This window comes from Oenanthe melanoleuca, chromosome 12 (genome assembly GCF_029582105.1).
Source record: "Oenanthe melanoleuca isolate GR-GAL-2019-014 chromosome 12, OMel1.0, whole genome shotgun sequence".
Taxonomy (NCBI): Eukaryota; Metazoa; Chordata; class Aves; order Passeriformes; family Muscicapidae; genus Oenanthe; species Oenanthe melanoleuca.
Window position 1 is genome coordinate 19,017,203 of NC_079346.1, and position 27,081 is coordinate 19,044,283.

The 27,081-nt window shown below is 47.5% G+C and overlaps 1 protein-coding gene across 5 annotated transcripts in view; it reads right to left on the bottom strand.

Moving 5' to 3' along the window:
• Positions 1 to 27,081, bottom strand: part of IQSEC1 (IQ motif and Sec7 domain ArfGEF 1) — a 272,134-nt gene that overhangs the window by 106,839 nt on the left and 138,214 nt on the right. Inside the window, exon 1 of one of the 5 annotated variants that reach the window (XM_056501274.1) lies at positions 21,329 to 21,884. The exons of 3 other annotated variants lie outside the window; for them this stretch is intronic. In XM_056501274.1, the coding sequence (XP_056357249.1) occupies positions 21,329 to 21,405 (77 nt within the window). In that variant the 5' untranslated portion in view covers positions 21,406 to 21,884. Of the gene's footprint in view, positions 1 to 10,378; positions 10,547 to 21,328; positions 21,885 to 27,081 lie in introns of those variants that run through there. One more of the 5 variants, XM_056501275.1, reaches the window with a different exon arrangement.

Genomic DNA, 27,081 nt, shown 5'->3' on the forward strand with positions numbered 1-27,081 from the left:
AACGCTTGAAAAATATTTGCCAAAGAACCATAAGTCTGAGTTTGAGACTTTTCCAGAGCCTGCCTTCCATTCAAGAACTAACAGAGTTATATTTATTTGCATGTGAATTGATTATATTAAGGCTTTTGCAGCCTCTGCAAGGAATTACTTTGTGACACATAGGTTGGAGGGGAAAAAAAAGCTTCAGCAGCAGCAAATTCCCCAGACACACCACAGATTCATTCAACAGAAGTAATTACTTTAGCAAATGTTGGTGGATTTTAATGCCAAGAGGAGGATTCCAGGTATTTTTAAAGCTTCTCAGCCCAGCTGATACCCAGAAACATCTCTAGTCAGTGTGATGTAACATTGACACAGCACTTAATCAGAAAAATAGGCTGTTTCTCCAACAAAAGGGTTTTAACAAATGCCACATTTCATTTTTATTAATATATTCCGAGCTGATGTCATGTGGTCTCTAGATTTCCCCTGGAGATACAGATTTGAAAAGTCCAGAGGGAAATGATAATTCTGTACACTGCTTTGTTGACATATGAGCTCTGAAATTACCATTGGAAAAAAAAATCCCGAGGTCTGCGAAGATAATTTCACAACCCAGAGTGCTCCTAGCCCTGTGCTGAGGAGTTTTAAAAGCTTTTTGAAAGGAAAGTTATGAAGAATGTATGACTAGCACAGATTCAGGCCAGATTTTAAGGCCATTTTTTAAAGCACTGAGCAAAGTTCACCTCCCTTTTTAATGAACACCAACTGCTTGGACAAAATGTTTCCCTCCCTTCCCTCTCAGCAGACTCAGTGAAATTCATCTTTTGTGCTTTGATAGACATGAGAAATGAGGCACAGAGCTGGAAAAGGCTGAGACTTCCTCCCAGCTCTCTTGTTTTCTGCTCCAGACACATCTGGACATCAGCACCCAAGGACACAGACAGCTTCTTTCTCTGTCTCCCTGAAAAATGAGGGACACAGCTCCTCCCATGCAGAATTCCTGCAGACCCTGGATTCAGATCACTGGCACTCACCAGCACCCAGAGGAAAATGCCTATAAAATTACTGTATTAAGGTCTTAAAGGCCTTCTCAGTCCTCAGCTCCAGGGATTCCTAATTCATTATCTGAGCATGAACAAACCCCAGCACCAAACCATCGACCCCTCAGTGCTTAAAATATAAACCAGGGGGGTTTCTCCTCCTCAGAACAGCTTCACACCATTGAGAACTCAAGTGGCTACCCCCAGGTGCTCAGAGCTTTCCCTAAGGCTCCTAAGTGCCTGAAATAAACTTTTCTTTAAAGTCAGAGGAAATGATCAAATATTGATAAAAACACTGTAAGCCTGCAAAGCTCATTGAACAGCTGACTACACACTATAAAATACAAAGTATGAGATACAGAAATAACTTGCAGAAGGGTTTTTTGTGCGTTTTCTCTGCTTGGGTTTTTTTGTTGTTTTTTTTTTTTTTTAGTTTGAAGAAGCAGCTGAGCTGCCACACGTCTGCTACTAGTGCTGTTAAATGTTTGATTCCTCCCTGAGCAGCACTGGGACTTGTATTAATAAGGAACCACAGGATCCCAGACTGGTTGGGGTGGGCAGGGACCTTAAAGCCCATCTCATTCCAACCCCCTGCCATGGGCAGGGACACCTTCCACTGGAGCAGGCTGCTCCAAACCTGCCCACCCTGGCCTGGAACATTGCAAATGTACAATTTTAATTCTGGCTATCTTTGCATGAACACCCATCCCCATCTTTGCTTGCAAGGGCACATACAGCCCATGCATTTAATGGAGCCCACTCCCAGCTTCTATAAAAGCTCCAGTGCTCCCCTGTTTTGGAGGAAATGGCCCTGCCAGCCTGTATTCATGTGGATTTTTTTCCTTATATCTCACCATGAATTGTTAGGCACAAAACCCAGGTGTGGGGACCATGGGATGAGAGGACACAGGACAGCACAGCAGGGGCACAAAAGGCACTCACAAAGTGTCATTTACACCATTTCCAGTATCATTCTTCACTCCCCATCCCACTGTTCTCCTGAGGAACAAGACAGGGATTAGTCTCCCTTTAGACCTGGACTTGAGCTACTGTGCAAGACTCAATGATCTGAGCAACAAATCTGCTCGAGCACTTAGAATGTGCAGGTGGAATAACCTGCAAAATGCAGTGATCCCAGAGCCTGGAAAAAGGAGGAACAACTTGGGACAAGTCTTTCAAGAGGCTGCCTTTAAGGTCTGTGCTCTTCTGCATGTGTTTGTTTTTAAGGAATTAACGCTGGACATTTGGAAAGAAGTCAAGTATTTATCTGCATTCTATGGCCCCTTTCCTCCACAAGTGTTTGTTACATTAACTTGAAAATATACAGACAGTGAAATTCTATCATCAGGTCTTTGTGTCCATGGCCAGAAAAACCCCCCAGCTGAGCACTCCCAGGCTCTTTGTGGAAAAGTGCTTAAATTCAGGGGACAGCAGCAGGGTTAAGCTCTCCTGAACAGTCAGATTGAGCAGTGTGCCTGGTTTTCACTCCTTTTGAAACATCAGGAGATAATTTCAAACAGATAATAAGGTACTGAGCAGATTGATCTGCCCCAATCTCATTGATTTGGTGGAATAGTTCACTCTTGCTGCTTTACACATGGAAGAGGATTAAGCCATGCAGACATCTGCTGATAAAGACACACCGACCTGTGCAGAATGCCTGTGCAGCAGCTGCAGGTCTTTTGTGGACACCCAACAGTTCCAAGGAATGAGAATTGAGCTTTAACCCTAAGCTGAACACACAAGACTAAAAATATGCAATTTAACATATAGTATCTCCTAACTTCATTGTGAAGCTTCTGTTAAATCAGCTTCCATTTCTTAGGAACATCATAAGCAGCGTGGGGGCTGTTTTGATGGTTTTTATAAAGGCTTTTTTATAACTGGATCTGCCAATAGCTATCACTTCTGTGCCCTTCTTCCCAAAGGCAAGCAGGGCTTGCTCTTAGATAAGAGCATCCAGGGCAAAGTACAAATGTGCCTTTTATCTTCCCAGAGGCATCAGAAGCTCAGAATCCTTCCCACAGCTTCCTCTGAACTGCCTGGATGCCTCGGCAGCGCTTCCCAGCTGGACCCTGAGATAATCATGGAATCATTTCCCAGCAGCACAGAGCCCCACAACGGCTTGGCTTGGAAGGGACCTTAAATCCCCCCCTGTCCCACCCCCTGCCAGGGCAGGGACACCTTGCTCTGGGCCAGGCTGATCCCTCTGGCCATGGCAGGGCTGACTCCGGGCACTCTGAGAGGAGGAAGAGCCAGGAATCATTTAATGGTCAGAGGTGGACAAATGTTCAAAGCACCTGAGACAAAGAGATCCTCACCCAGGGCTGTGGGCAGCAGAGGAGACTGCAGCCACACTGTCCTTTCAACAGGGAGCTGTGTTACCACAAGGCTTGGAACAAACTCCAAAGGCTCCTGAGCAGCACAGAGGTGGCACTTCCCTCCTCAGCAGCCCCTGCCTTTCTCACAGAGCTGCCCAGAGCTGGAAATGCCTCTGGCTGAAGCACAGGAAGGGATTCAGGCTGCAGGTGCAAGAGCAGGTCAGCCTGTGCCCTGCCATGGCAGCACACGGTGCTGGCACTGCAGTGTCACTGGTCCTCAGTGCCCCAGTTCCCTAAATCCCAATTTCTTAAACCCCAAATCCTAGGGGATCCAAGATCCCCTTGGAAAGATGGCTTTAAGTGACACCCAGTTGAGTGAAGTGGCTCTCAGCAAGGTGACACGAGCGTGGCTGTGGTTCAGCCCCCAAGGTGATGTGGGAAAGCAGCGCCCAAGAAAACCAATTTCTGTGAAAATAAATGGCTTTCAGGAGAGCTGAACCAGAATGCCCCGTGTCAGGATGCAATTCCCCTGTGTCATTCCAGCCATGGTGCTCTCCCTGCAGCCCAGGCCCCACCAGACCATGACAGTGGCCCCTGATGCTCAGAAGGAATATTATTCCTTGCCCTGGCATCACCAGCTAATGAGAATTCATTGAATGCAAAATGCTGTGCACGCTGCTGAGACTTTTCCAGAAGGCTGAGGCAGGTGTGACTAACTCAGGAGCATATTTAATTGTTAATTGATCAGCTTGCAGCTCTACAGCCCAGCACCCTCAGCAGGGAGATGCAGCAGCTCAGGCTGCCCTGCCTTGCCCACCTCCAGCTCTGCTCAAGGGCCATTACCCAGCAGGTAAGTAGGAACGTGAGGAGCTTTGATTTTATTTTAATTTATTTGTCTGTTCCTGCAGTTGTCACGAGAGCCTCATCAAGCAGCTCTGCCACCCCCCCAGCAGAGGTGAGCACAGGAAACCCCCCAACAGCCCAAGCCCACTTCAAACACCTCACACACTCCGTACCTGTCAGGCAGTTAATTACAGCCATGAATTATTGTCTCTGCTAAAGATGACTGAATGTGTGACACTTTGCTTACTGCATGAATTCCTGCTGGTTTTATGATTACTGTCAAAGAAAATGATTAATAGGCAGATATTGCATCGAGGACAGCAAAAACACAGCAAGAATTAGAATTTGTACTTGTAGAGCAAAATGAATTCCTGTTAGGAAAGGAATAAAACTCTCACCAGGCATTTAAGCAGAAGACTGTTTCCTTAAAATCATTTCACACCCCACATTTTCACACTCTGAACAATCCCCAGCACAGATGTTAATGACATGATTCATAAGCTTTACATTGATCAGTACTTACCAATTCCTAAAACGTCATCTGACTCCTTCTGCAAAATGCATGATCTTGTTAAAACCAGATAAGCTCAGAGCTTTATGCTCTCCCTACCTAATTTGCTTTACAGTCCACTGTAAAGATAATTCTGTTCAAACCGAAGAGCAGGGAACGCTCCCATACCATTTATTCCTTTGTATGTTCAGTCAAAAAGACCCAAGGAGTTAAAAAATATAAAAAATACAAACAGCTGAGCAATTCAAGGACAGCAGCAGCACCCTTTCAGTGCAAAGCCTCAATGCCAATTTCTAGCTCTGAGGAGACAAGGAGCAGCAGGAGCAGCACAAAACTCAAATTAATTCTGCCCAAAAAGCTGCCACACTTATTTTTATCATATGTCTCACCTCCAGCGAGCACTGAAGTACTAAAAGGTGCCTTGAATAGAGTGAAACTCCTCTGCCACTAGACAAACAATTCTACCAGCTCAGTAACCTGTGGTCCTGCTCCAACAAGCTCTTTGGAAAGGTCTGTGTAAATAAATAATAAAACAGGCTGTTAACTTCTCTGGACTGCCCTGGATTAGGTTTCTGACTTCTAGGGTTTCAGTGCATGTCATTAGACCCTGCACCCTGCAAGCACAGAGCCTTGGCAGAGCCCAGCCCAGCGCTGCTTAAAGTCTGAGCAAAACTTCCATGCAGTATTTTGAATGCAAAGATGTTAAAACTCAAAAGAGTGCTGGAAGTCCATTTAATTTTCAGTTCCTTTGCTAAGCTGGCTTCTGGTCCTTTCAGAGCAGAGCAGCTCAGCACAGCCAGCCTTTCAATGACACAGCCAATGGTGGGAATGCTGCTGTGGGCAGTGACTGAGGGCAGCCCCAGCCTCACCCTGCTGCATCACTGCCCCATCCCAGAGTCTGCCCTGGGCAGGGACCACGGGGGACACCCAGCCCAGCCTCCCTGCCCCAGAGTATCTCCTGCAGCCGTGTGGCCTGTCCCAAACCCACCTGTGGAAGGTGCAGAGCCCCCAGCAGCAGCAGGGCTGTGCTGCCAGTGCCTGCTCAGGGCAGCCCCTCAGCTCCAGGGTTCTGCAAAACCTGCAAATACTGCAACTCTGGTGCTTTACACCAACCCTCAAGGTGACCAAACTGCAGCCACCTGCTGCCTCTACCAGCCTCTGCCTGTGCATTTTGAGCTTTCATCAATAATAACAGAGTGCAAGACAAAAAGAACACACAGAAGTACAAAGTGGGAGCATTTTAAGGAGTGCTCATAACAAAAAAAAAGGCAGAAGGAGCTGGTGAGGTTCTGGCCCCCTGCTCTAAGAGGGCTGTAACCAGCTGAAGCTCACTGAACTTAAACCACAAACCTCATTTACATGAGCAATCAGATTGAGATAATCCAGCCGTGCAAGCACCCTCCCACCCCGGCTGAGCACAAGCAACACTTAAAGGCAGCTAAACGACTTCTTAAAAATAACAATTCAAGCAATGTCACTGCCCCCTTGAACAAGCTGCTGTGGGTAGAGGAATTAACACCACGGTGATTCCCTGCACAGAGCAGGGCAGGCACCCACCCAAACAATTTATCTGAGGGTGCAGAATGCTCAGGACACACTCACAGCGTTCTGAGGACAGCTCTGTGCCACCCTGCTGTGATTTGTTCCACTGATTTGGCACTGGGAGAGCATCAGGCCAGGCCCTGGGGCAGCCCCAGCCCCAGCACACAAACCCAGCACTGCCTGAGCATTACAGCTCTGAGAGGAGCAGCAATGGCTTGCACTTGGCTTTGTCTTGTAGCTTCTCAAGTGCAGCCTTTTGCAGATGACAAAGGAACCCACGTAGAGAGTGAATACAGAAATAGACAGGTGGAGATAAATATGGATACAGCTGGGTTTGGGGCTCTGGCTTGGCTTTTTAATCCTAGAAGTGAATTTCTAGTTAGTTTTTAAGCCATAAAATAGCTACAGGAAAATCACATTGGTAATGTCTGATCCTAATGAAAGGTGCCAACTCCACTGCTTCCCACTGGAACAATATAACAGATATTCTCCTTATGCACAGGATAAACATTAACCCTGGAGCTGCCAGGAGGAACAGCTGAGGTGGGTGTTGGAGCTGCCATTCCATGAGAAATCTGGCAAGCCCAAAGTGAATATCTGATTATCTACCCCATTATCTCTGGTCACATGCTAGCTGCTGATGTTTGCCCATGAACTGCAGAGCAAACTCTGCCCAGACCTGGCTCCCAGCACTGATCCCAGTGACATTTAGAGCACTCTGGATGCTCAGAACATTTATGAACAAGCCCCCTCCCAAGTTAATTTTGAAGTTAAAGTTAAATTTACCCACTAAATTTTATGTGCTCCAAGCTTTCAAATTTTATGAGCTCCATCCCAACCACCCCAGCTCCAGTAGCTGCCCCAATGCCACCAAAGCTCAAAGGGGATCCTTTCACTGCTCAGGGTGTTGGCTTGATTTGATGAAATCACTGCATTGTTCTGTCAGTCTTCAGGGGAAAAAAAAAAAAAAAAAAAAAAAAAAAAAAAAAAAAAAAAAAAAAAAAAAAAAAGCTAAAGCAGACAACTAAAAATAAAGCATGACCAAACCAAAATGGAAAATGTTTGTAGCAGAAGGAAAATAAGGGAAGAAACTCCCAGACAGCTCAGACTGAGGACTAATTCTTACTTTTTCCAGATGTGTGGAGCACTAAGAAGTAACTATTGACCATTTTCCTCCATTACTTGCACTGGAAGTCGAAGATGCAAGCTGAAAACTATGTGTTACACTGCTATAAACCCTGTAATTTATTCTCTGTGGGCTGGGATGTGCTGATTCAGATGGCTCCAGTCTCCAACCACTAAGCCCATGCTCGGAGCTGGCTGGCACAGGGACACCTCCAGGAATGAGCCACTCCCCAGGCAGGGTCTGCTCCCACCCCTCTCTAACACTTGTCACTGTGCCTTAAATCTGCCAGCATCCCACAAACACGATGGCCAGCTGACCATGCTGACAATTTCCCAGTTGTGCCTTTGCCTGTCCCCCGCCCATGGGGTCACTGGAGTGCAGCTTTATAAATAAACAACGATGAGTGCTGCCCCCAGCTCTGCTCCCAGGCTTTGCCAGCTCCCTGGCTGGGGGAAGCTTTCCCCACACAGTCATCCTGCATCCCACCAGTGCCAGGGCAGGAGTGGCAGCTCTCCCGGTGGGAACAGCAGCTCTGGGTGGGGCTGTCCTGGGGCTGGGGGCTCACCCTGCTCTGTGCTGTGGGGGCAGCCAGACCCTGCCTCTGCTGCCCAGAGCAGCTGTGCCTGCCCCTGGGCCCCTGGCAGTGCCCAGGCTGGACAGTGGGAGGTGTCCCTGCCCATGGAATGGAGTGGGATGAGGTGGGTTAAGGGTCCCCTTCCATTGTGGGATACTCCCCTGCCTTGGGAAATAACCTGGCAATAGCAAGGCTTCCCTGTCTCAGGGAAATGAGCTCTGGAAGGACACAAGTTCCACACTGAGTGCAACAAGCTCAGCTTTGGCACAACAGTGAAGAAATCCCTTCACCTTCTTAACTTTTGTAGTTGTGCTTTAGGAGCTGGCCAACACCCCCAGCAGCAAAAAAAGGCACCACTATTTTTAAGCAGCACAGTATATTTCCACACCCACCATCCTGCTCTCTCCTAAGCTTATTCCAGCACCACCTAGGACTCCCCTGGGCTCAAAGCATTTTCCTCTGCCCACCAATGTGCCCCTGCAGACAGCAGGTTTGGGGTCTGGTCGTGCAGACCAAGCACAGGCACACGGATGTGGCCGAGCTCTGCCACAGCCCAGCCAGAGCAGGCAACAAAGACTCACTCAAATGTGTTTTTCTAAAGCTGCTGCAGTCCAATGGAAACAAGCTCAACCCTAAAGCCCAGCTTTCCTTTTGGAGTGGGGCTGTTTCCTCAGCCAGGCACAAGTGCCCCCATTCATCAGGGCTGCAGGACAAGTGGCCCAGTGTGGTGCAGGCAGGACTGGTGCCCAGGGCAGGCAGCACCAGACTCACTGTGCTGGGCCAGGGCACAGCCAGGCTCACTGACACTCCAGCGAGGGCTGCTCAGGCTCCAGAGCCTGCCAGAACAGGGGGAGAGCCAGAGAGGGAGAAGATGGGTAAAGATGTGAACCCCAGTGGCTGCTGGAGTCTCCCAAAACACAGGGAGAGTTTCAGGGTCTCTGAATTGTAGCAGAAAAGCATCTTAGGGTGGTAGAGAACTTTTTCCACAAAGGAAAACTCTTATTTTTCATTCTCTTTAATTTCTTGGTGTTGCTGCCAAAGAAAGATAGGATCTGTCAAAACAACCAAAAACATTTATTGAAAATGCTCTTGTTACTCTGCATTTCACTGGCTGTGAGAGCCACCAACAGCTCTATAAATAAGCCCTGCTGTGAATAACTCAGCTAATATTCAATCCACCCTACACAGCAGTAAAGTCACTGATGAAATAAAGAACTGGCTGTTTACAGGACATCACAATTTGCATGTCAAACTTCAGGAAAATCACCACACCCGAGGCCTCTGAGGAACTTTTAAAGTTTATTCTCGGTAGGATCATTCACCCCCAGGGCTGGGGGGTTTGCACAGGACTCCTCTCAGAGCAGCTCCCAGCTTGGGAGGAACATCTGGGCTGCAAAGACTGCACTCATGTGCTTCTTTCCGGCTTTCCCTCTGCTTCTGGTTCTAAACCCAGATCATAAATAAAATTATTTTTATCTTAATCGAATCCTCTCTTGGGAACTATTGCCAGTTTCTCTTATATTGACTCTGCTGGGAACTAAGGGAAGTCTCAGCTTTATTTTGTACCCTGATGATAAAAAGCCTTCCACAGACTCATTCTGAGTCGTAATGAAAGTCCATGCAGGAATTCAGGCTCTCTAAACTACTTCCCCAGCCCAGAATAACCATGCAGTGTGAAATGCAGTAATTACTTGGATTACATGACCTCTCCAGGGGAGCTGGCATGGCCAAAGGTACCACTTGACCCCCACAGCAGCATGCCCCAAGAAACCGAGGGCTGGCACAGGGGAACGATTTAAAAATATACAAAAAATCTCTGTAGGGATGCAGAATCATCAAGTGTGTCTCCCACAGCTCCGTTCCTGGAATGAGCCCTGCTGGAATCCCTGGCAGCCGCTCCTGGCAGGGAGCAGTGTCCAACGCCCCGGGGCTGTGCCCAGCCCTTCCCGCACTTTCTGTGTTTTCCAGGTGGGCTCACAGCACCACCCAGCCCGCAGACAGCAGGCACTGCACCCAGCTTTATCCTGCCCGAAAAGCCACCTTCTTTTCACCCTAACCCCTTCCCCACAAGTGATGCTTGCAGAGAACAACTGCCCAACCTCTGCATCTGGGAGACAGGACAAACAGAAAATTAGGACGGGCAAGCATTCAGAAGAAAAGCAGAATTTTCAAATTTTCATTCAGTAAAATAAAGTTTCTTTCACATTCCTATTTTGTCCTGCTCGTAAATGAGACACAAAACTCTACATTCCTGGAAGATTTTTTTTCAATAACCCTGTGATTTAATTCTTGCATGTTCAGTATAAGGAAAGTATAAAGGAAGAAGAATCTCCCCCAACACCCCTCCCAGGCTGCTGAGAGTTAACCCTGCAGGGAGCAGGAGCTCCAGCACACGCAGCTCTCATCCTCACCCAAGCAAGTTCCACAAATCCCCCGTACCTGATGGTCCTGACAGAGATGCAGTATTTCCACATCAGGTTCCACATGGCACTGCCATCCCCCTTCATGGCCTTCCCGGGTGTTTGCAGAGCCGAGGATCCCGGCTCAGCAGAGCCCAGCTCAGCAGAGCCCAGCTCTGATTCACCAGCTCCCAGATTCCCCGACCTCCACTCAAGTGAACTCCGAGGGAAGGCAGCTTTCCCATCTGCGGGCTCGGGTTACTCCTTTCTTCCTGATTTATAAGATTCGGTGTTTACATTATTTGCAAGCCAGGAGAGATTATGAGAGGCTGCTCAGAAAGCTCCGTGTTACACTCGCTGCTCCGAGCTGCCAAGGCACAAAACCCACCTAGGCAGCACCTGCAGAAAGTTATTACCATTTATTCCACTTCCAAAACCCCCCCAGCCCAGTAACACTGCCCTAGAAAATCCCTTTCGAGACCTGCAAATGCTAACCCAGAACACACTCCATCAAATGCCTCGGGCTGCAGGAACCCTCAGCTGTTTGAAAAATATTTTGTGTGCTGTAATAAACTTTTTGGTGCCAAAAAAAAGGAGTGAGTCATTTTCCAAAGCTGGATTTGAAGGCATACGAAGAAGTCCTGGCTTTCAATGGTGAGTATCAGCTGTGACACTCAGCCTGGAAATGACAGAAACAATAAAATGGCAAGATCTGATTAAAAAGAAACCCCAAACCAACCAACCGACAAAAACCCCCTGAAAAAAAAACCCAACAAACCCCCAAATCAACAAAAAAAATTCTCAAAAATAGATTATGCGTGTGGAATTCTTTTGCTGTGCTGAATAAGTTTAAACACACAGCCTTTATTGCCAAAAGTTTCAATGAATTGAAGCCCCAGCACACAGTCACACAGCAAAAAACTTAGAAAAAAGCACTGTTGTTGTTGTAGAGACAAGCCCTTTAAATCCTGCCCTGGCATCTCCAAGACCACCCTGAAAGTCAGAGTTGCTGCTCTGACAGATGAAAGTTCCCTGAGCCTTTGCTGAGCCCACACTCCCCTCTCTGCAGAGGTCAGCAGCACCATTATCAGGGGCCCTCTGGGCCAGGGACATCAGATACATGTTTATATTACACAGCTTAATTAAGCAAGAAACCAAGTTCACGCTGTTTCTTCACAGAGCAGAATCATTCCTTGATTAACTGTCTGTTTGCTGTTGCACAATTCCATTTTCTCCAAGGCCATTTTGTCCAGGGTCTGTTTGAAATACATTCCGCCTTTGGGAGTTCCTGATAATTGTTCCTGGAGCAAGCTTATTGATGGCTCGTTAGGAAAAGTCACACCAAGTTCCACAGCACACTGTACATTTAAATCAGCTGGCTTAATGAAGGAAAATTACATTAGAAAACTTCTATACATCTGTTCCTGGCATAATCACAGAAATACCTTTCAATGCTGGAAAAAGCTAGGTAAGTTCAGGCAGCCCAGCTGAACCCTGTCCCTTTCCCTCCCTTCCTAATTTCAGAGATGAAGTGCTTACAGGAGAGGTTTTCTGGTTTTTGTACCCTGCAAGGTTTCACCTGGCATAAAGAAACCCATGATATAATGAGTAAAAAAGCCAGAGTTTCTTCTCTGTGCAGCAGAGGTATCAAACAGCACCCTCAGCTGTGTCAGCTCCCTCTCTGAGCTCAATCCTGAGCCCTCAGTGTAATTGATGTATTTAGATTACACCCTCCTTGATTCCCCTGCAGTCTCAACATTTTGACAGTACCAACATCTGCAGGAATAATGTTTTTATCTGTCTCTAAAGATAGATTCAGTGGATGAGATCTACAAGAGAGCAGAGCTTTCATCACCTCCTTCAGCCACGTTTCTAAACTTTGGGCACAGCCAGTGACCAAAGGAATTAAAATAATGTGGGAACATCATAGGGCAGAGGGGAGAAGCTGCAGGGGGACTGTTTTTTTTATTTGGTTTGGTTTTTAAATCATTGCTGCAGCATTTTCCATGAAAACCAGACTATTAAATAGTGTAGAAAGTATTTCAGCTCCTGAGCTGAGTTTGTCTGCTGATCCCCTAAGAGACCTGGACAAACCCAAGTAGCTTTTCCTCTAAGCAAGCAGGGATTCTTATTCTTATTCTTATTCTTATTCTTATTCTTATTCTTATTCTTATTCTTATTCTTATTCTTATTCTTATTCTTATTCTTATTCTTATTCTTATTCTTATTCTTATTCTGCAGGAAATATATATCATTTAATACACATCCAGAAAACACTGCACACTGTGCAAATCACATCATGAGCTAATGTAAGTCAGTTCAGGTCTGTGGTTAGATCTCTGCTCTAAGAAAGTGCTACTTCTTCTGCTGCAAATATGAAGAAGGGATTGTGTGAGGTGCTCCTTGGGATGGTATTTGGGGGAATATTCCACCCAAGGCATCCTGCAAAGCCCAGGGAGGGCAGGGCCCGGCTGGATGTGCCAGGGAATCCAGGGAATAGCTGCTGGTTTCTGTGAAGAACTGGTGATTAACCCAACCTGATTCTGTCTCTCATGCTGAGCTGCCTTCTCTAAAAACAGCTCCCCTGGAGTATCACCACCTAGGAGGTACCAGAAGGGATGGCCAAGAGGAACTGGACACTTCAGCTGTTTTCAGTAGCCAGAAAAATCTTTCTGAGGAACAGAGGAGCTTTTCCAGGAGCAGTGGGACACTGAGGCCCCTTTGTCTGGGCTGTTTACTTGCCTGCCCTTTGTTCCCAGTGACATCACCCTGCCCCAAACAAGGCACACACTTGCATGTCAAGCGATTTCCCCGTTCTGGAGCCTTGTTTGCTCTCCCTGCAGCACGGCCAGGATGAGCCCCAGCACTGCAGGGGCCACTCGGTGCCGTGTGTGCCTGGGCACGGGTTTTCTGTTCTGTGCATCCTCCTCAAGCTCCTGTCAGGCTGCAGTGCCACACTCACACAGCTGGGCTGTTCCTCCCCTCTGGGTGTGGGTGAGACTCCATCACTTATCTCTTCCCTGCAGTAAAGCAGATTCCATTCGCAGCACATCACCGCACCCACCCCGAGCTCAACTCCCCGCACAGATTTTCTTATTTGCTGTTGGTTTGTTGTTATTTTTTCTCCCTGGAAACCTTTCCTAGCTCTGCCCTGCCTGCAAGAACCCACAGCAGCTCTCCCTCTCTGCAGCCCTGTGTGTCTGGACCCATGGAACACAAGCTCAAGTCCTCCCAGCTTGCAAGGAGAAGTCCTGCCTCCTCCCAAAATTTCTTCCCACTTCAGAAGTGTTTTTTCCAAACCCAGCATCACTAGTGGCCACCACACCTTTTGCTGCCTGTGAAACAGAGAAATGACTCTCAGCTTTTGCTGAGAACATTTTGCATCTCTTCTAGGAGGAAATCTTTAATTCAGGCAGCCACAAGCACTAACTGAGAGGTGATGCTGTGGCTCTGGGGAGCTGAGCACACCGTGCAGGCAGCAGAGGGTGGCTCCTGGGCAGGGCCAGCAGAAAGGCTCTGCTCAGCTGCTGGGGCTGCAGGGGAGCTGCAGATGCTGAGGCAGGAGGTTTTGCCCAAAGCAGCCTGGAACAGCAAGACAGACACAGCTTTGGCTCTGCTGACTGCACACAGGAGCAGGGAGCTGCAGCAGGGCAGGGAAAACAACTGGAAGAACTGATATCACAGAAACACTGGGAAAAGGTCACCGAGTTTGTGAGACATCAACTTGGCCACTGCCAAGCACATGCCACCCATTTTAGGGACAATAATGGGATTGTCCCAGTGGTTTTTATTCCTAAGAGAACCCAGAGCAATGGAGAGCAGTTAGAAATGCCTGAAAACCACAGTGTTGAGGGCTGGAGAGGGAAGAAAAGGCAGAAGAGAATCACAGAACCATTAGGCTGGAAAAGCCCTCAAAGGTCATGGAGCCCAGCCATCCCTCAGCACTGCCAAGGCCACACCTCACCATGTCCCCAAGTGCCACATCCACACATCTTCTGACTCCCTCCAGGGATGTGACCCCCCTACTGCCCCAGTAGTCTGCTCCCAATGCCTGACCACCCCTTCAGAGAAGGAATTTTTCCTAATATCCAACCTAAAACCTCCCCTGGCACAGCTTGAGGCCATTTCTGAGGAACGGGAGGCTTTTAATCTATTTTCTAATTTTCACACTGGAAACAAAGCTGCTGCAGGCAAAGACACCACCAGGGACATAAATCACTCTGAGTATTTCAAAATGCTGGAGCTGAGGTTCCTTTACAAACTGTAGGTAGTGTGTTACTTTTAAATGCTATTAATAGAAAGGCAGGGCTTAATTTGGAGTCTCACACTCCATCACTCTCCTCCCTCTGGAGATCCATTCCTGTTTGGCAGCAGAGCCTGCAGGATGATAAGCAGAGAGCTTGGTGGGCACAGGAAGGGAGAGAGGCCAAGAGAAAAGCAGCACCCAGGACAAAGGATGTGACTTGGTTTGGGATACAGCTGTGTGTCCTGGATGGCTGAGCCTAAGTGAGCTCAGCCCAACATCCCTGCCATGGGAGCCTGCCCTGCTGCAGCCCTCCAGGGTGAGGAACACAATTTGCCTGTTTTCCTCAAGTTTCCACCGCAATGAAATGGTCCCAAACCAGGATCTGACAGCACTTCTGTCCTGATGTATGTTACATTTGCAGGTCATTGGACAAAAGGAAAATGTCACTGCTGGAGCCAGCCTGGTTTGGGCTGTCAGTGCAGTCCCAGACCTATTTTTAACTTAGGTAGCATTCCCCTTATACAACAGCTATTACCAATTAAGGATTGCAAGGAGTGGTACAAATAGATGGAGTTTAAATTTTTATCTGAAAAAGCATTCTGGCTTTTTGGACAACTTGGGGCATCTTTAAACCTTCAACCTGCAACAAGACAACATTTTGACTTGGGAGGTTTTACTGAAATATCTTCACCACATGTTTTCTTCCCAGCCTTTGCTGCATTCTCTTCCATTCCCTTTGAAGCCTCCTTTCTGATTTCTCACCATCATTCCTGGGGAAATGCAAACCCCAGCGTTTCCTGGGAGCTGACAGCAGTGACATGCACATGCCAGTCCTGCTGGGGAACAAAGCCAGCCTGGACTTGGCATTCTGCTAAAGGGCATCTCCCCTCACCCCCACAAGACTGGAGAGTGTGGGATCCTTGGCAGAGCCCTCCAGCACCCTCCAGGCTGCAGCTTGTGAGAGATCCTGGGATGTCTCCAGGCCACCACCGAGCTCCCTGTGCTGTGACTCAGTCTTGGACAACCATCAAAGGGAGCTCAGAAAGCTTCCAATTCCCCTCTGCAGGGCTCAGAGCCAGAGGCACAATTAAAATGTGGCTGCTCCAGGGGCTGCCCATCAGCTGCATCCAAATACAGGAGGGACTTAGAGGGAAAGAAAACCTGGCAAACTCTGTGTGCTCCAGGCATCCAGCTAAAGGGCAGGAACCCCAGCACGGGCACCCCAGCTCCAAAAAAAAATCCCAGTATCAGCCTTCAAAGCTGTCTGTGGAAGGTTAAAATCTGTGCAAGAGTGAGGAAGGGAGAACCTGAGGGCTCACAGATGGTTCCTGGGTGAGAGGGAAGGGGGTGGAGAAATGGAAAGTTTCTGGAGAATTGATGGCATTGAAGACTGCAGAGAGGCAGGGGAAAGGCAGAGAAAAGGTAGGAGAAAGGCAGGAGAAAGCTAGGCAGGGAAAAGGCAGGGGAAAGGGAGGGGAGAGGGAGGAGAAAAGGTGGAGAAAGGCAGGGGAGACACAGGGGAAAGGAGGGGAAAGGGTGGGGAAGGGGAGGAGAAAAGAAAGGGAAAAGGAAGGAAAAAGGCAGGGAAAAGGGAGGGGAAAGGTGGGAAAAGGGAGGGGAAAGAGAGGGGGATAGGCAGGGGAAAGCAGGGTAAAGACTGGGGGAAAGGCAGGCACACACACAAAGAATGTGTGAATCCCAGTTTATCCCAGTTCCAGCACTGGTCCAAGGAGAGGCATCCCAGCCCAAGAGACTCGTGCAGGGTTTTGCTCAGCCGTGCCCAAATCCCAAATCTGGTGAAAGCAGAGTGCACCAGGCACACCAGAAGTGTGAATTTCAGACGTGAGCAGTGCACAGACACTCCTCCAGACACCGAGCACCATTAATGACAGCACAAGGAAAGCTTCCACCAGATTAGCAGGTGTTTGGTGTATTTTCATTAAAACGTCTCAACGTGGAATCACTTCCCTGAGCACAGAGAAACCCTCCGATGGCTTTTGAGGCATTTTTGCTCCTTTGTGCGTTCATTTGAGGGTTTGCTCCCAATGGTTTTTCTGCTGACTGTGGGAATACTGCAGTGTGTGCTGTTTGCAGGCTGTGCTTCCAGAGGGGCTGGGTTTGGGAGGTGGGGGAAGCTCTCAGCTGCTCTGCAGCTGCAGCAGCCTGGCCAGAGCATCCTCAGGCACATGACTCAGCCCTGCTCTGCATGAAGTCACTGCCAAGGGAAAGCAAACTCCATTTGTTTCCACCAACATATATGGTGAACTCCGAAGGCAAGTTCAAGGCAAAGCTCCAGTAATTCCCCTCCCTTTGCTTTTGTTTTAAGATGCTGCAAAGGAGCTCAGTTTCAGTGACAGCAAGGAGGCACAAAAAACCCACTGACACCACTGTCCAGCACTTTGCAAAAGCAGTTCCCTGCACTCATGAGCCAGAACTTAAGGATTTTCCCCTTACTCCCTGTTCCTGAGGTTTGTAATTAGTATGCAGCCATCACCTCCAGGAATATGGGATTACAGGACTGTATATAAGTTTATTAAATCTGTTCTTAAATAATGAATTTAATTATGCAGTGACCCATGACCAGGGAGCTCTTTACACCATTTTTTATGCTGCCTTTCCCTTGAAGGGAGCAGCAGCACTGCTCTGTGCCCAGCACACGTGAACCACCTCACACACCCCCAGAGCAGAGTCCATGCTGGCAACACCAGAGAGGAGGAACAAAGCCTCTCAAAGCACATTCTTTCTAACAAAGAGTTAACCCAAAGGACAGCCCTGGCACAGATCATTTCCAGCCCGTGTGCTGTCTTTGAAACAGCATCTAAATTAAGGCTGGCAATGCCTTTCATGGCCTCAAATGCTGCACATTTTTCTAGGATAAGAGAGTGGGAGAGAGGATGAGCACAGAGCTGCAGGTGCAATATCAGAGTGGCTTTAAGCAACCTCTGACATCAGATACTCTGACATTCCAGGGTGGCAGCAATAAGCTGCTCCTAAAGCCAATTCATGAAAGTATTTTTCATATTTAATCAACATTGAAACATCCTCATGGGAATGAATCATACAGCAAAATACAGACCTGTTTTGCCCAGAGATGGGCTCAAGAACATGATTCAACCTATCCTGAAGAAGGAACTGTGAGTCCCAGCTGAAAGGTGGCAGAAACAATTCCAGCTAATCCCTGGCTTCAAAGAGCCAGCCACCTCTCACTTTGTTTATTCCACTGGGGAGGCTCATTACAAATGGCCCTAATTGTTCTGGAAGGGACTCGTGCCTCCTTCAGAGAGGCCAAACTGATGAAAGAAAAATTGAAAATGACAAGAAATAAATTTAAAAACGGTTCTGTTTGCCAAACAAGGCATTCCAATAAAACAGCCTTCACAAACTTGGCACTTGCTTCATGCTTTTTGAGATTCTCCTGTTTTAGCCAGAAGAGAGAAAACGTTCTGGGAGGGGAAATCTGCAGATTACAGCTGCCCTCGGTGCCAGTCACACATTTCCTCACCTTCTGCTTGATCTTTAATGCAATGCTAATGGTAACAATTTCTAGCCTGGGCTATTACCCACCAGCTGGCAGCAGCACAGCACGAAGCCTCCCCCCTGGCTGAGGAAAATCTTCACTTTCACATGCTAAACCTGGAGTCACATGGGTTTAGAATAATCCTGGGAGTAAAGCATGAGCTGAGCATCCTGCAAAGCCCACAGAAACCCGACAGCAATTTGTTCATCTTACACCTTAACCTGCCACAGAAACACATCTCAGCACCCTCAGGGTTTCTATTCAGATGCTACCAAAAGCAGCCCTCAAGTGAGGGGCTCTCACCAAAATGCACTTGGTGTTACTGGCAACTGAAGAGCACTGAAATCCCATTTTCATGAATCACTAAACTACCAGACATTTCTTGGAGCAGGTTTCTACCCCAGAACCTCCAGTTTGCTCTGTGCAATTTGCTGACACTTGGCTAAGTCAGGCTGCTGGTTTATTTATATACATTTATATTATTTATATACATTACTGGAGGCATCAGCACCTTTACCTTGCAGTAACTTTGTTTTGTGAATGCCCAAGAGATGGGCAAAGCCCTGCTTACTGCAGGTGCTGTGGAATTCAAGGAACAGACTGAAAGTGGGGCTGGTGGATGTCTCCCCATTTCCCCTTCCCCTGGCAGTGCTGAGAGAACAAACACCAGAGGAGCTCCCTCTGTACACGTGGTGTCTGCCCTTACCTGGCATTTCCTTAGCAGTGCCACATGCCCAGCTTGCTATTTTGGAGCTGATTTTTTTTACCCTGTGTACATAAATAAAGTTGAAAACCTGTCCTAGTTTTTCTCCCTGTTTCCAGCTGGCCCTGCAGCCCCAGCCAGGGAGGGGCAGTGGCTCATTTTCCTTGGTCCCATCTCTCCCAGCCCCACAGTCTGGGCAGTGGGGCCACCACAAACCCCAGACACCTGCAGGATGTCTCCTCAAGCCCATGGATTTCACTTCCATGCAAATGGGCCTCAGAGCAAGATAAAATTATACCAAAAATCAGAATTGTCCAGACCAGGCAGCAGGCCCAGCATCCCTGGCCATTAAGGCTGGAAAAGCCCTCGAAGATCATAGAGTCCAACCTCTCCCCAGGCCACCTGAACCATGTCCCCAAGTGTCACATCTGTGTTTTCTGAACATTTTCCATAATATCCAATCTAAACCTCCCCTGGCCCAGCCTGAGGCAGTTCCCTCTCCTCTGTCCCTGTTTCCTGGGAGCAGATCCCAAATCCCCCCTGGCTGTCCCCTCCTGCCAGGGAGTTGTGCAGAGCCAGAAATTCCCCCTGAGCCTCCTTTTCTCCAGGCTGAGCCCTTTTCCAGCTCCCTCAGCCCTTCCCCAGCTCCATTCCCTTCTCTGGACATGAAGCCACAAGAATTCCTTGAATAAAAAAAGATGGAAAACACAGTTGGACATCCCACCATGGAGCAGCAAGTCACAGCCTCCAAAACAACCAAAGGATATTTTCCACAGCTCTGACTGCATCTGAAAACCAGAGTCAGGCAGTGCACAGAAGGAAAGAGCAGGGTCACTCCATGGAAATGTTACCCAAATCCTGGTTTGGTTATCTGTTATCTCATTTTTATACATAAAGATAGGAAATATATACACAGGGCACACACAAAACCTCCCCACTGCCCCTGGGCTCTTTTCCAAGAACATTTTAAACAATTTACAATCCGTAATAAAAAGTAGTTGAAGGTCTCCAGAAAGTTTTTTTCTTTCTTTTTCAGATGAACTTCCTTACATTTAAGGCTTGTTTTTCTGCAACACCTGCTTTTCACACTTGTTTGTGCTTTAACCAAGAAATTATTTTGTTTCAAACGTGAGGAAGTCGCAGCTTTCCTTCAATTTTCTTTTCTTCTCAAAAAGATGAGAACAAAGTGCCTCTATGTGATACTGAAGTGCTTAAGGCCTGGTTTTAGTGCTGCTCGTGCAGACACAAGGTTCAAGCACATGCAGGTTTTGATGGCAAGTAAATTAATTCTCTGGAAGGAAATAAATGGGCAGCCCTATTGCAAGGGTTTCCATTAGGAGATGTAGAATAACTCCCCAGTAATTCATCTGCCACAAAGCTGGGATTTCGCCAGGGACCCAAGGCAGAAAGCTCGAGTTTAGCATTTATTTGTGTCAAAACAGTCTGGCTACATTTCTATTATTTTATATGCAAGGAAAACATCACAGTGGGCTGGGACAAGGTTGGGAATTTTTTGGCTTGGCAGTGGAATCTGTGAAAAGCTGCAAGGAGAGGAGAATAAAGCTATCTTTTGAAACTTCACAAGCCAGTGGTCACAGATGAGGGTCCCGTGTTACTCAATGCAGAAAGTGCAGGGCACCCCTGAAACCTTGAAAAAGGTTGGAACAGTTCCCTTTCCCAGCCTTCAGTCGCTGCATGAAAAATTCAATTGCAATTAGCATTTAGTACAAAGCACTTTCTGTAGGCTGACAATAGGTAGCCAGGGCAGAAAGTGTACGTAACAAGAACGGAATCCTGTTTTGTTCACAGTGAAGGGATCCCCACTTCCCCCCCAGCAAATTCAAACCCATCCAATTCCCTCTGCTAAGCAGCGCAAATCAAGAGCAAGGAAAGCGAAGTTTGGATTAAAAAGCATCAGGGTAAGTTCAGGGACGTGCTAAATGGAATTGCTTATTTTGCTGTTCCATTAAATAGGCAAGCTCAATGCATCTGACACCCAGACCTATTCTTTACGATCACCATTCACCATCAATCATTTAAGCTGGGTGTCAGACCTGCCTAAGTGAAGTGCCCACTGCTCTGAATGACTCTGATGTGCACTTTGTGCTGGGAGGGAGAGGAAAGATGAACTATTATGTTGCTAAATATCTCGGGGAAATAAAGGGTCTTCTTTGCATTACATAAATTCCCATGACATTTCAATTAATCTGCCACAGTGTACAGTGTGGACACTACAGCACAAGCTAGTGTGCCTAAGGATAAAATAGCAGGGAAGAAAAAGTCCTGAGTCTTAGCTGATGTGACCTAAAGTAGAGGTTAAAACCAAACAGCACCCTCACCTTCATGCATGCACAGAGACAACAGCATCAATGCCATTTAAAAACATAAAAATGCGGCTTTACAACCTTTGTCACAAGTTCTCATTAATTGCCTACCACTCCCTCCTCCAGGGGAGCAGAACAGCGAGGACAAACCCTGGTGGCACCATGTGCCGAAGAGCACCGCAGAGTTAACATTTCCTTACCTTTTATAGAAACCATGGAGCGGCTGGAGACATAAAAACTGCCAGTAATCCAAGCAGAAGGCCTTCAGCTTCAGCATTTTCTCTGCAGCGGGCTGCCAGCGACCCGGGGCTGGTTTGTGCGGGGTGTGCGGCTCGAAGGCGGTGCAGCAGCCCGGGGTCCCTGTGCCGCATCCCGGGCTGGGGACACGGCCGGGGACAGGACAGGGACAGGACAGGGACGGGGACAGGACAGGGACAGCCCGGCGCTCAGCACCTGCAGCCCCGCTCTACAAAGCGGCAGCGCACAAAGGACACCAAGCCATGGGCGCTCCTTGCTCGCCGCTTATCGCTCCCAAAGCCCCCAGTCCTGCCGGGATCACTGGAATCACACCGAAATCCCACTTTTCCTTTCGGCTGCTCTAGGCCCTTCTGACAAACAGCGTGGATAAATTCCAGCTGCGGGCTCTGATGGACCCTCGGAAAGCATCCTCAGAGCTCCCAGAACTTCGGAGAACGCCGGCAATTATCCCGACGGGCTCTGACAGCAGTGCCCGGTGCCCGGAGCACAGCTGTGATCTCAGCACATGGGGCTGCAGGCGTTCGCCCTTTTTCCCTTTCCCCCCCCGTGAATCAGCTCCTCCTGCACCAGCACATCAGCTCCATTGTCTGCGGCACCTCGGGAACGGGGGGCTTCTCGTCAGGGGAGGGGAAAGGAGCGGAAAAAAGGAAAGAAGGAGAAGGGAAAAAAAAAAAAAAGAAGGCAGGCAGGAGCTCAGACCCTCCCGCTCACACACCAGATTGTGCTTATCTGGTTCCCAACGCGCTCTGCCAGCGAGCGCGGGGGGGGATGAACCAACCCCGAACGGCGGGGCGGCTGCGGGACAGCCCCCGAGGCACGGCCGGACAGACGGACAGACGGACAGACGGACAGCCGGGCTGGGGCCGGGACGGACAGCCCCTCCGGGAATCCCGGCGGAGCATCCCGGGGGATCCCGGCAGCTCCGAGCCGCGGGCACGGCACAACCGGCAGCGTTTGCTACCGAAACCGCTGGGAGCCAGGAAAGCTTTTGTTCGGAGAACACAGGAGCACGAGTTTGTAAAAATTTCTGTCTTTTACCATGGCCCAATTCTACCAACTCCCGCCCCTCCTCCTCCTTCTTTCCTCTCTATCCCAACGGGGAGAATCCTGGGATGGAATCACAGAGGGCAGGGTTAGATCGGAGATTAGGTGGGAATTCTCCCCGTGAGGATGGAAAGCCCTGGCACAGGTGCCCAGAGCAGCTGTTGCTGCCCCTGGATCCCTGGCAGTGTCCAAGGCCAGGCTGGACACTGGGACCTGGAGCCACCTGGAATAGTGGGAGGTGGCAGGGGGATGGAGTGGGTGGGTGGGGCTTTAAGGTCCCTCCCAACCCAAATCGCTCTGGCATTCTGTACATCTCCAGGGATGGAAGAGACTCACAAGGATCCCCCAGCCCAAACGCTGGCCCTGCTCAGACACCCCAACAATCCCCCCCTGAGCATCCCTGGAGTGCTGTTCCTGCGGCTCTGCAGCCTCGGGCAGTGCCCATTCCCCGGGGAGCCCGGGCAGTGCCAGCCCCTCTGGGGAGAACCTTTCCCTGATCCCCAGCCTGACCCTCCCTGACACAGCTCCAGCCCTCCCCCGGGTCCTGTCCCTGCTCAGAGAGGAGGGATCTGTGCCCATCCCTCCCCTTCTCCAGTCTCACAGGATTCTCTGAGTTAACAACGCACAGAACTGCTCATTGCAACAAACAGGACTGGCACACGAGAACTTCAACAGCATTTCATCTTAAAAAAAAATAAAAAAAATTAAAAAAAGTTGCTTCTGTGTCCTGACAAAGACCAAAGCTTGTGTCCAGTTTGCTGTAAGTTTACTCGTCCAGCAGCTACAATTTGGCTGTTTCTCCTTCTGTTTCATTTCTGAAAATCACCCCCAGTGAACACCTAGGCTACAGCTTGCACTACTGTCAAACAGCTATAGAGAACTTAGGAGTTCAACAGTCACAACAACAAAACCAAAAGCAGAATCTGATGAAATGTTTCAAAACCACTCTGGCACTTGGACAAGTGTTTAAAACAAAACCAACAAACAAACAAGCAACCAAAAAACCCAAAGAAACAAACACACCATAAAACACCCCCACAATCCCCTCCCCAAAAAGCCACAAGAATTTTAACACTGTTTAAAAAATATGCAAAGAAAACCAAACCCCCAAGCCTCAAGCTGAGGCTCTTTTCCATGTGGACCTATCTAGCTCCCCAAGTGCCTGGATAATAAGCTATATTTAGGGATCTATATAAGCTATGTTTAGGGGTTCTGGTTTTACTCATTGTCACTGTGCAGTTATAGAAGTTCCTTGCATCTTCTCAGAAAACTGCTTTGTGTGAGTTTAATTACATGAAATTATAAATATATCTGAGTGAGAACTGGCAGGTTCTTTAGTGAAGTAAAGAAGTCAGCGGGTTATGATAAAAAGGGTCACACTTTGTGTGGTATTTCCCTATAAACATCTTGTACAGGACAGGACAGGTGGTGGGAATGACCAGATAATGAGAAAAGCAACTTACAGGGAAAACCCAGGTTTGACTGGGGCCTTTTAAAAAAATAATTTCTTGTGAAGATTCTCTTTCAAGTACCCCTTTCCTTGTGCTGCCTGCCTTTATTTGCTGGGATTTCAGAGCAGCACCAGAGCTGGTGACTCCTAAGCAAACACAACTGGATATCTGTGAAAAGCAACATCACCCCCCAACAATTATTTTTATTTTATAAACAAAACACTGCCCAAATCCAAGCCTATTTATCTTCCTGGACTCATATTCCCTTGGGCTTCGTTAGCTTGGCAGTTTTCAAGTCACTGATGCCATCAGGGTGAGGATATTTAGATTTTCTTATCAAAAATCTTTCATCCCTGCTTCTCATCCTCTGTTCTCCAGGGTAGTTTTATCTAAAGAGGAACTGAGGGAAGGCCCTGGAGACCCAGTGGCTGCTGGTGAGCCCCAACCTCCTGGCACTGCCTCCTGCCTTGGGTTTGGTACTGCCAGGACAGTAATAGGAAATCCTTTTTCCTTTGTTTCCACAAAAAGAAAAGAAAAAAAAAAAAAAAAAAAAAAGAGAGAGAGAAAAAAAGAAGAAAAGAAATAGAGTTTTCCCCATTGTAACATTTTTGAATCTGAATTTTTTTACATTCCATGAAAAAAGAAGGAAAAAAGAAAGAAAAATATGGCTACATCCCATAACCAAGGCCAGCTCTTCCCAGGATCAAGGAAAAAGGGGAAAGCCAGCCCAAGACAAGCAAGCTCAGGAGATGCCAGCCAAAGACTTGATCCTGAAATCAGACTTTTCAGGAAACTTACCCTTTGTTCATACTGCAAAGCAATTTCTTTCTCAGCATCATATCCTTTCCAGAAAAAAAAAAAAAAAAATCCTATTTATCACCCTAATTATCTATTTCTAAGCAGTGGGCTCAGAGCATAGGAGCCATGTACCCATGGATTTCCTGACAGCATCCACACTGATTATCCCACCCTGCATGCAGGGAAAATGCTAATGAGGAATTCTGCAAATGAAAAGCCCCACGCTCCCACCACGTCCTTCATTTTCTCTTGTCTTCCAGAGGAAAGCAACAAAGGAAATTAAGCTGCATCTCACGCTCAGCCAGGATATAGAACTTTTCTTTCAGAAAGGCTTTTACCCAAACCTTTGACTCAGAATTCCCAGGCCTAAGACAAGCAGGGATTTTTGGATGTGCTGGAGCCGTGAGCAGTTTGCTGAGAATTTCTGCAGTCGCCCAGAGTTCAGCCTCTGACAAGGCTTTCAAAAACAGCCACTAAAAAAGGGCCAAGTGGAAATCAAACATTGCACCACCTCCTTTTTTAGGGGTGGTTTTCTTGCCAACCCCTGGAGCCCTGAGGCTGAAGGAAAACAATCCACTGAGGGATAAAACAACCCCAGCATGAAGCCAGTGCCTGCTGGAGTTCCTGGTGTACTGCTTTCAAAAGTTGGGCAGACCAGAAAAATTGACTTGTCTGGTGATAATCTTTCCCAAAATCCTAATATTGAACTACTGTTATTTACTTAGTTAAATTTTAGAGTGATATGCCAGCAACATTCCTGAAAAATATTTCACTTCCCCAGAAAAACAGCAAATCCCCTATTTAGGTGGAGCACAGAAATTATAGCAGTTAAATTGTTTTCCACAAGTCTTTCAAGACCCCAGGGTGAAATACTCGACTGGCCACACACAACAAATTCATGGTAGCCATTTGTGTGTTGTGGAGTTCAGGAATTTCATGGGACCCACACAGTGTTCATCCATGATAAAAAAAAAAAATGGGGGAGTGCAGAGCAGGGGTACAAACCAAGGGTTTGGGCAGGCAAAGAGATGCTGAACTTCTTCCTGGGAGGTTTGAGGTGCTCACAGGACACCAGAGCACACAAACTTTGCTGTTTTCTCTTAATCCTGACTGTTCTTTCTGCACATCTCCTCCCTGGGCTCACACCACCACAATTTGCTACAGAAGATGACAAATCCACCCCAAATATCTGCAGAGCTCAAACTTTAAATTTCCAGTTTGTTTGGAACAGGCAATTCAACCATTCAGAAGGGCCACATTAAAGTTTAGGTATTAGGAAACAAAGTGTTTTCAGATGCCAACTGAAAGCTGGCAGAGGCCAACTCAAAATATCCAGAATAAATCCTGTGCAGGCTATGAAAGAAATTGTGCCAACCACTATATACACACATCAAATATGCCAGTTTTTGCATATTTTCCTCTTTAGAATGGACATAAGCAGATTTTTCACATGAACCTTTACTCTTTCCAGCACTGAGTGGTTCACTGAGGGGAAATGTCCCTTGTGATGGGGACAGGAAATTTGTGAGCAGAATGCAAAAAGAGTACCCTGATTAGGAAATACTTGACAGGACACTGGGTGGGGCCCTGTTAATTGGTACATCCCATTTTCTGGGTTGTTCAAAGGCCAATTTGCTCAAGAGGCTCATGAGAACACATCCAGTAACAAGAAGTCTTCCATTATCTTTCATTGTACTTAAAAAATAATGGCCTTAATTCTGTCTAATTACAGCTCAGAACTGGCTTATTTGACCTGCTGAAGTGGACTAGGTATCACATGCTCTTCCCTCTGTAACTGTTTAACACTAAGAAAAATTCACAGTTTTATCTGATAAAATCTCAACAGTTTTCCTCAGTTTCTCCTCTGTGATTGTAAAGATTTTTTTCTTTTAACTTCACAAAATTATTCAATTTATAGTTACAGAGTGGCATTTTTACATCCTTGTCTGGTAACCCCCAGATATTATTTCAGCCCAGTCCTCAATATTCAGAAGGATTTACTGCATGCATCTAATTCTTCCATATTCCTCACTGAAAAAATACTCAATGGAAGAAATGGAGAAGAATGGGAGAAAAAACACTGTAATAAAATCTATTTCCAGCCTGCAATAAAGGTGGCAGCAATACCTGGCTCTGGTAAATCCCACACCAGCAACACAATGCTCTTGTTAAAATAAATTTGCAGAGGAGCAGAGCAGGGGGAAGTTGGGATTTTTCCTGCATTGTCCTGCCAGACAAAGGCCCAGTGTTCCCATCACACTGGGAATGGGACAAAAGTACAGTGGGGACTGAACATGGGGCAGTGCTGCTGTGCTGGGGACAAAGGGAATATCCCAGCAGAGGGGGTGGCTGCTAGGAAATGGCAGCAAGGCAAATGCTTCACTTTCACAAGACTTTACACT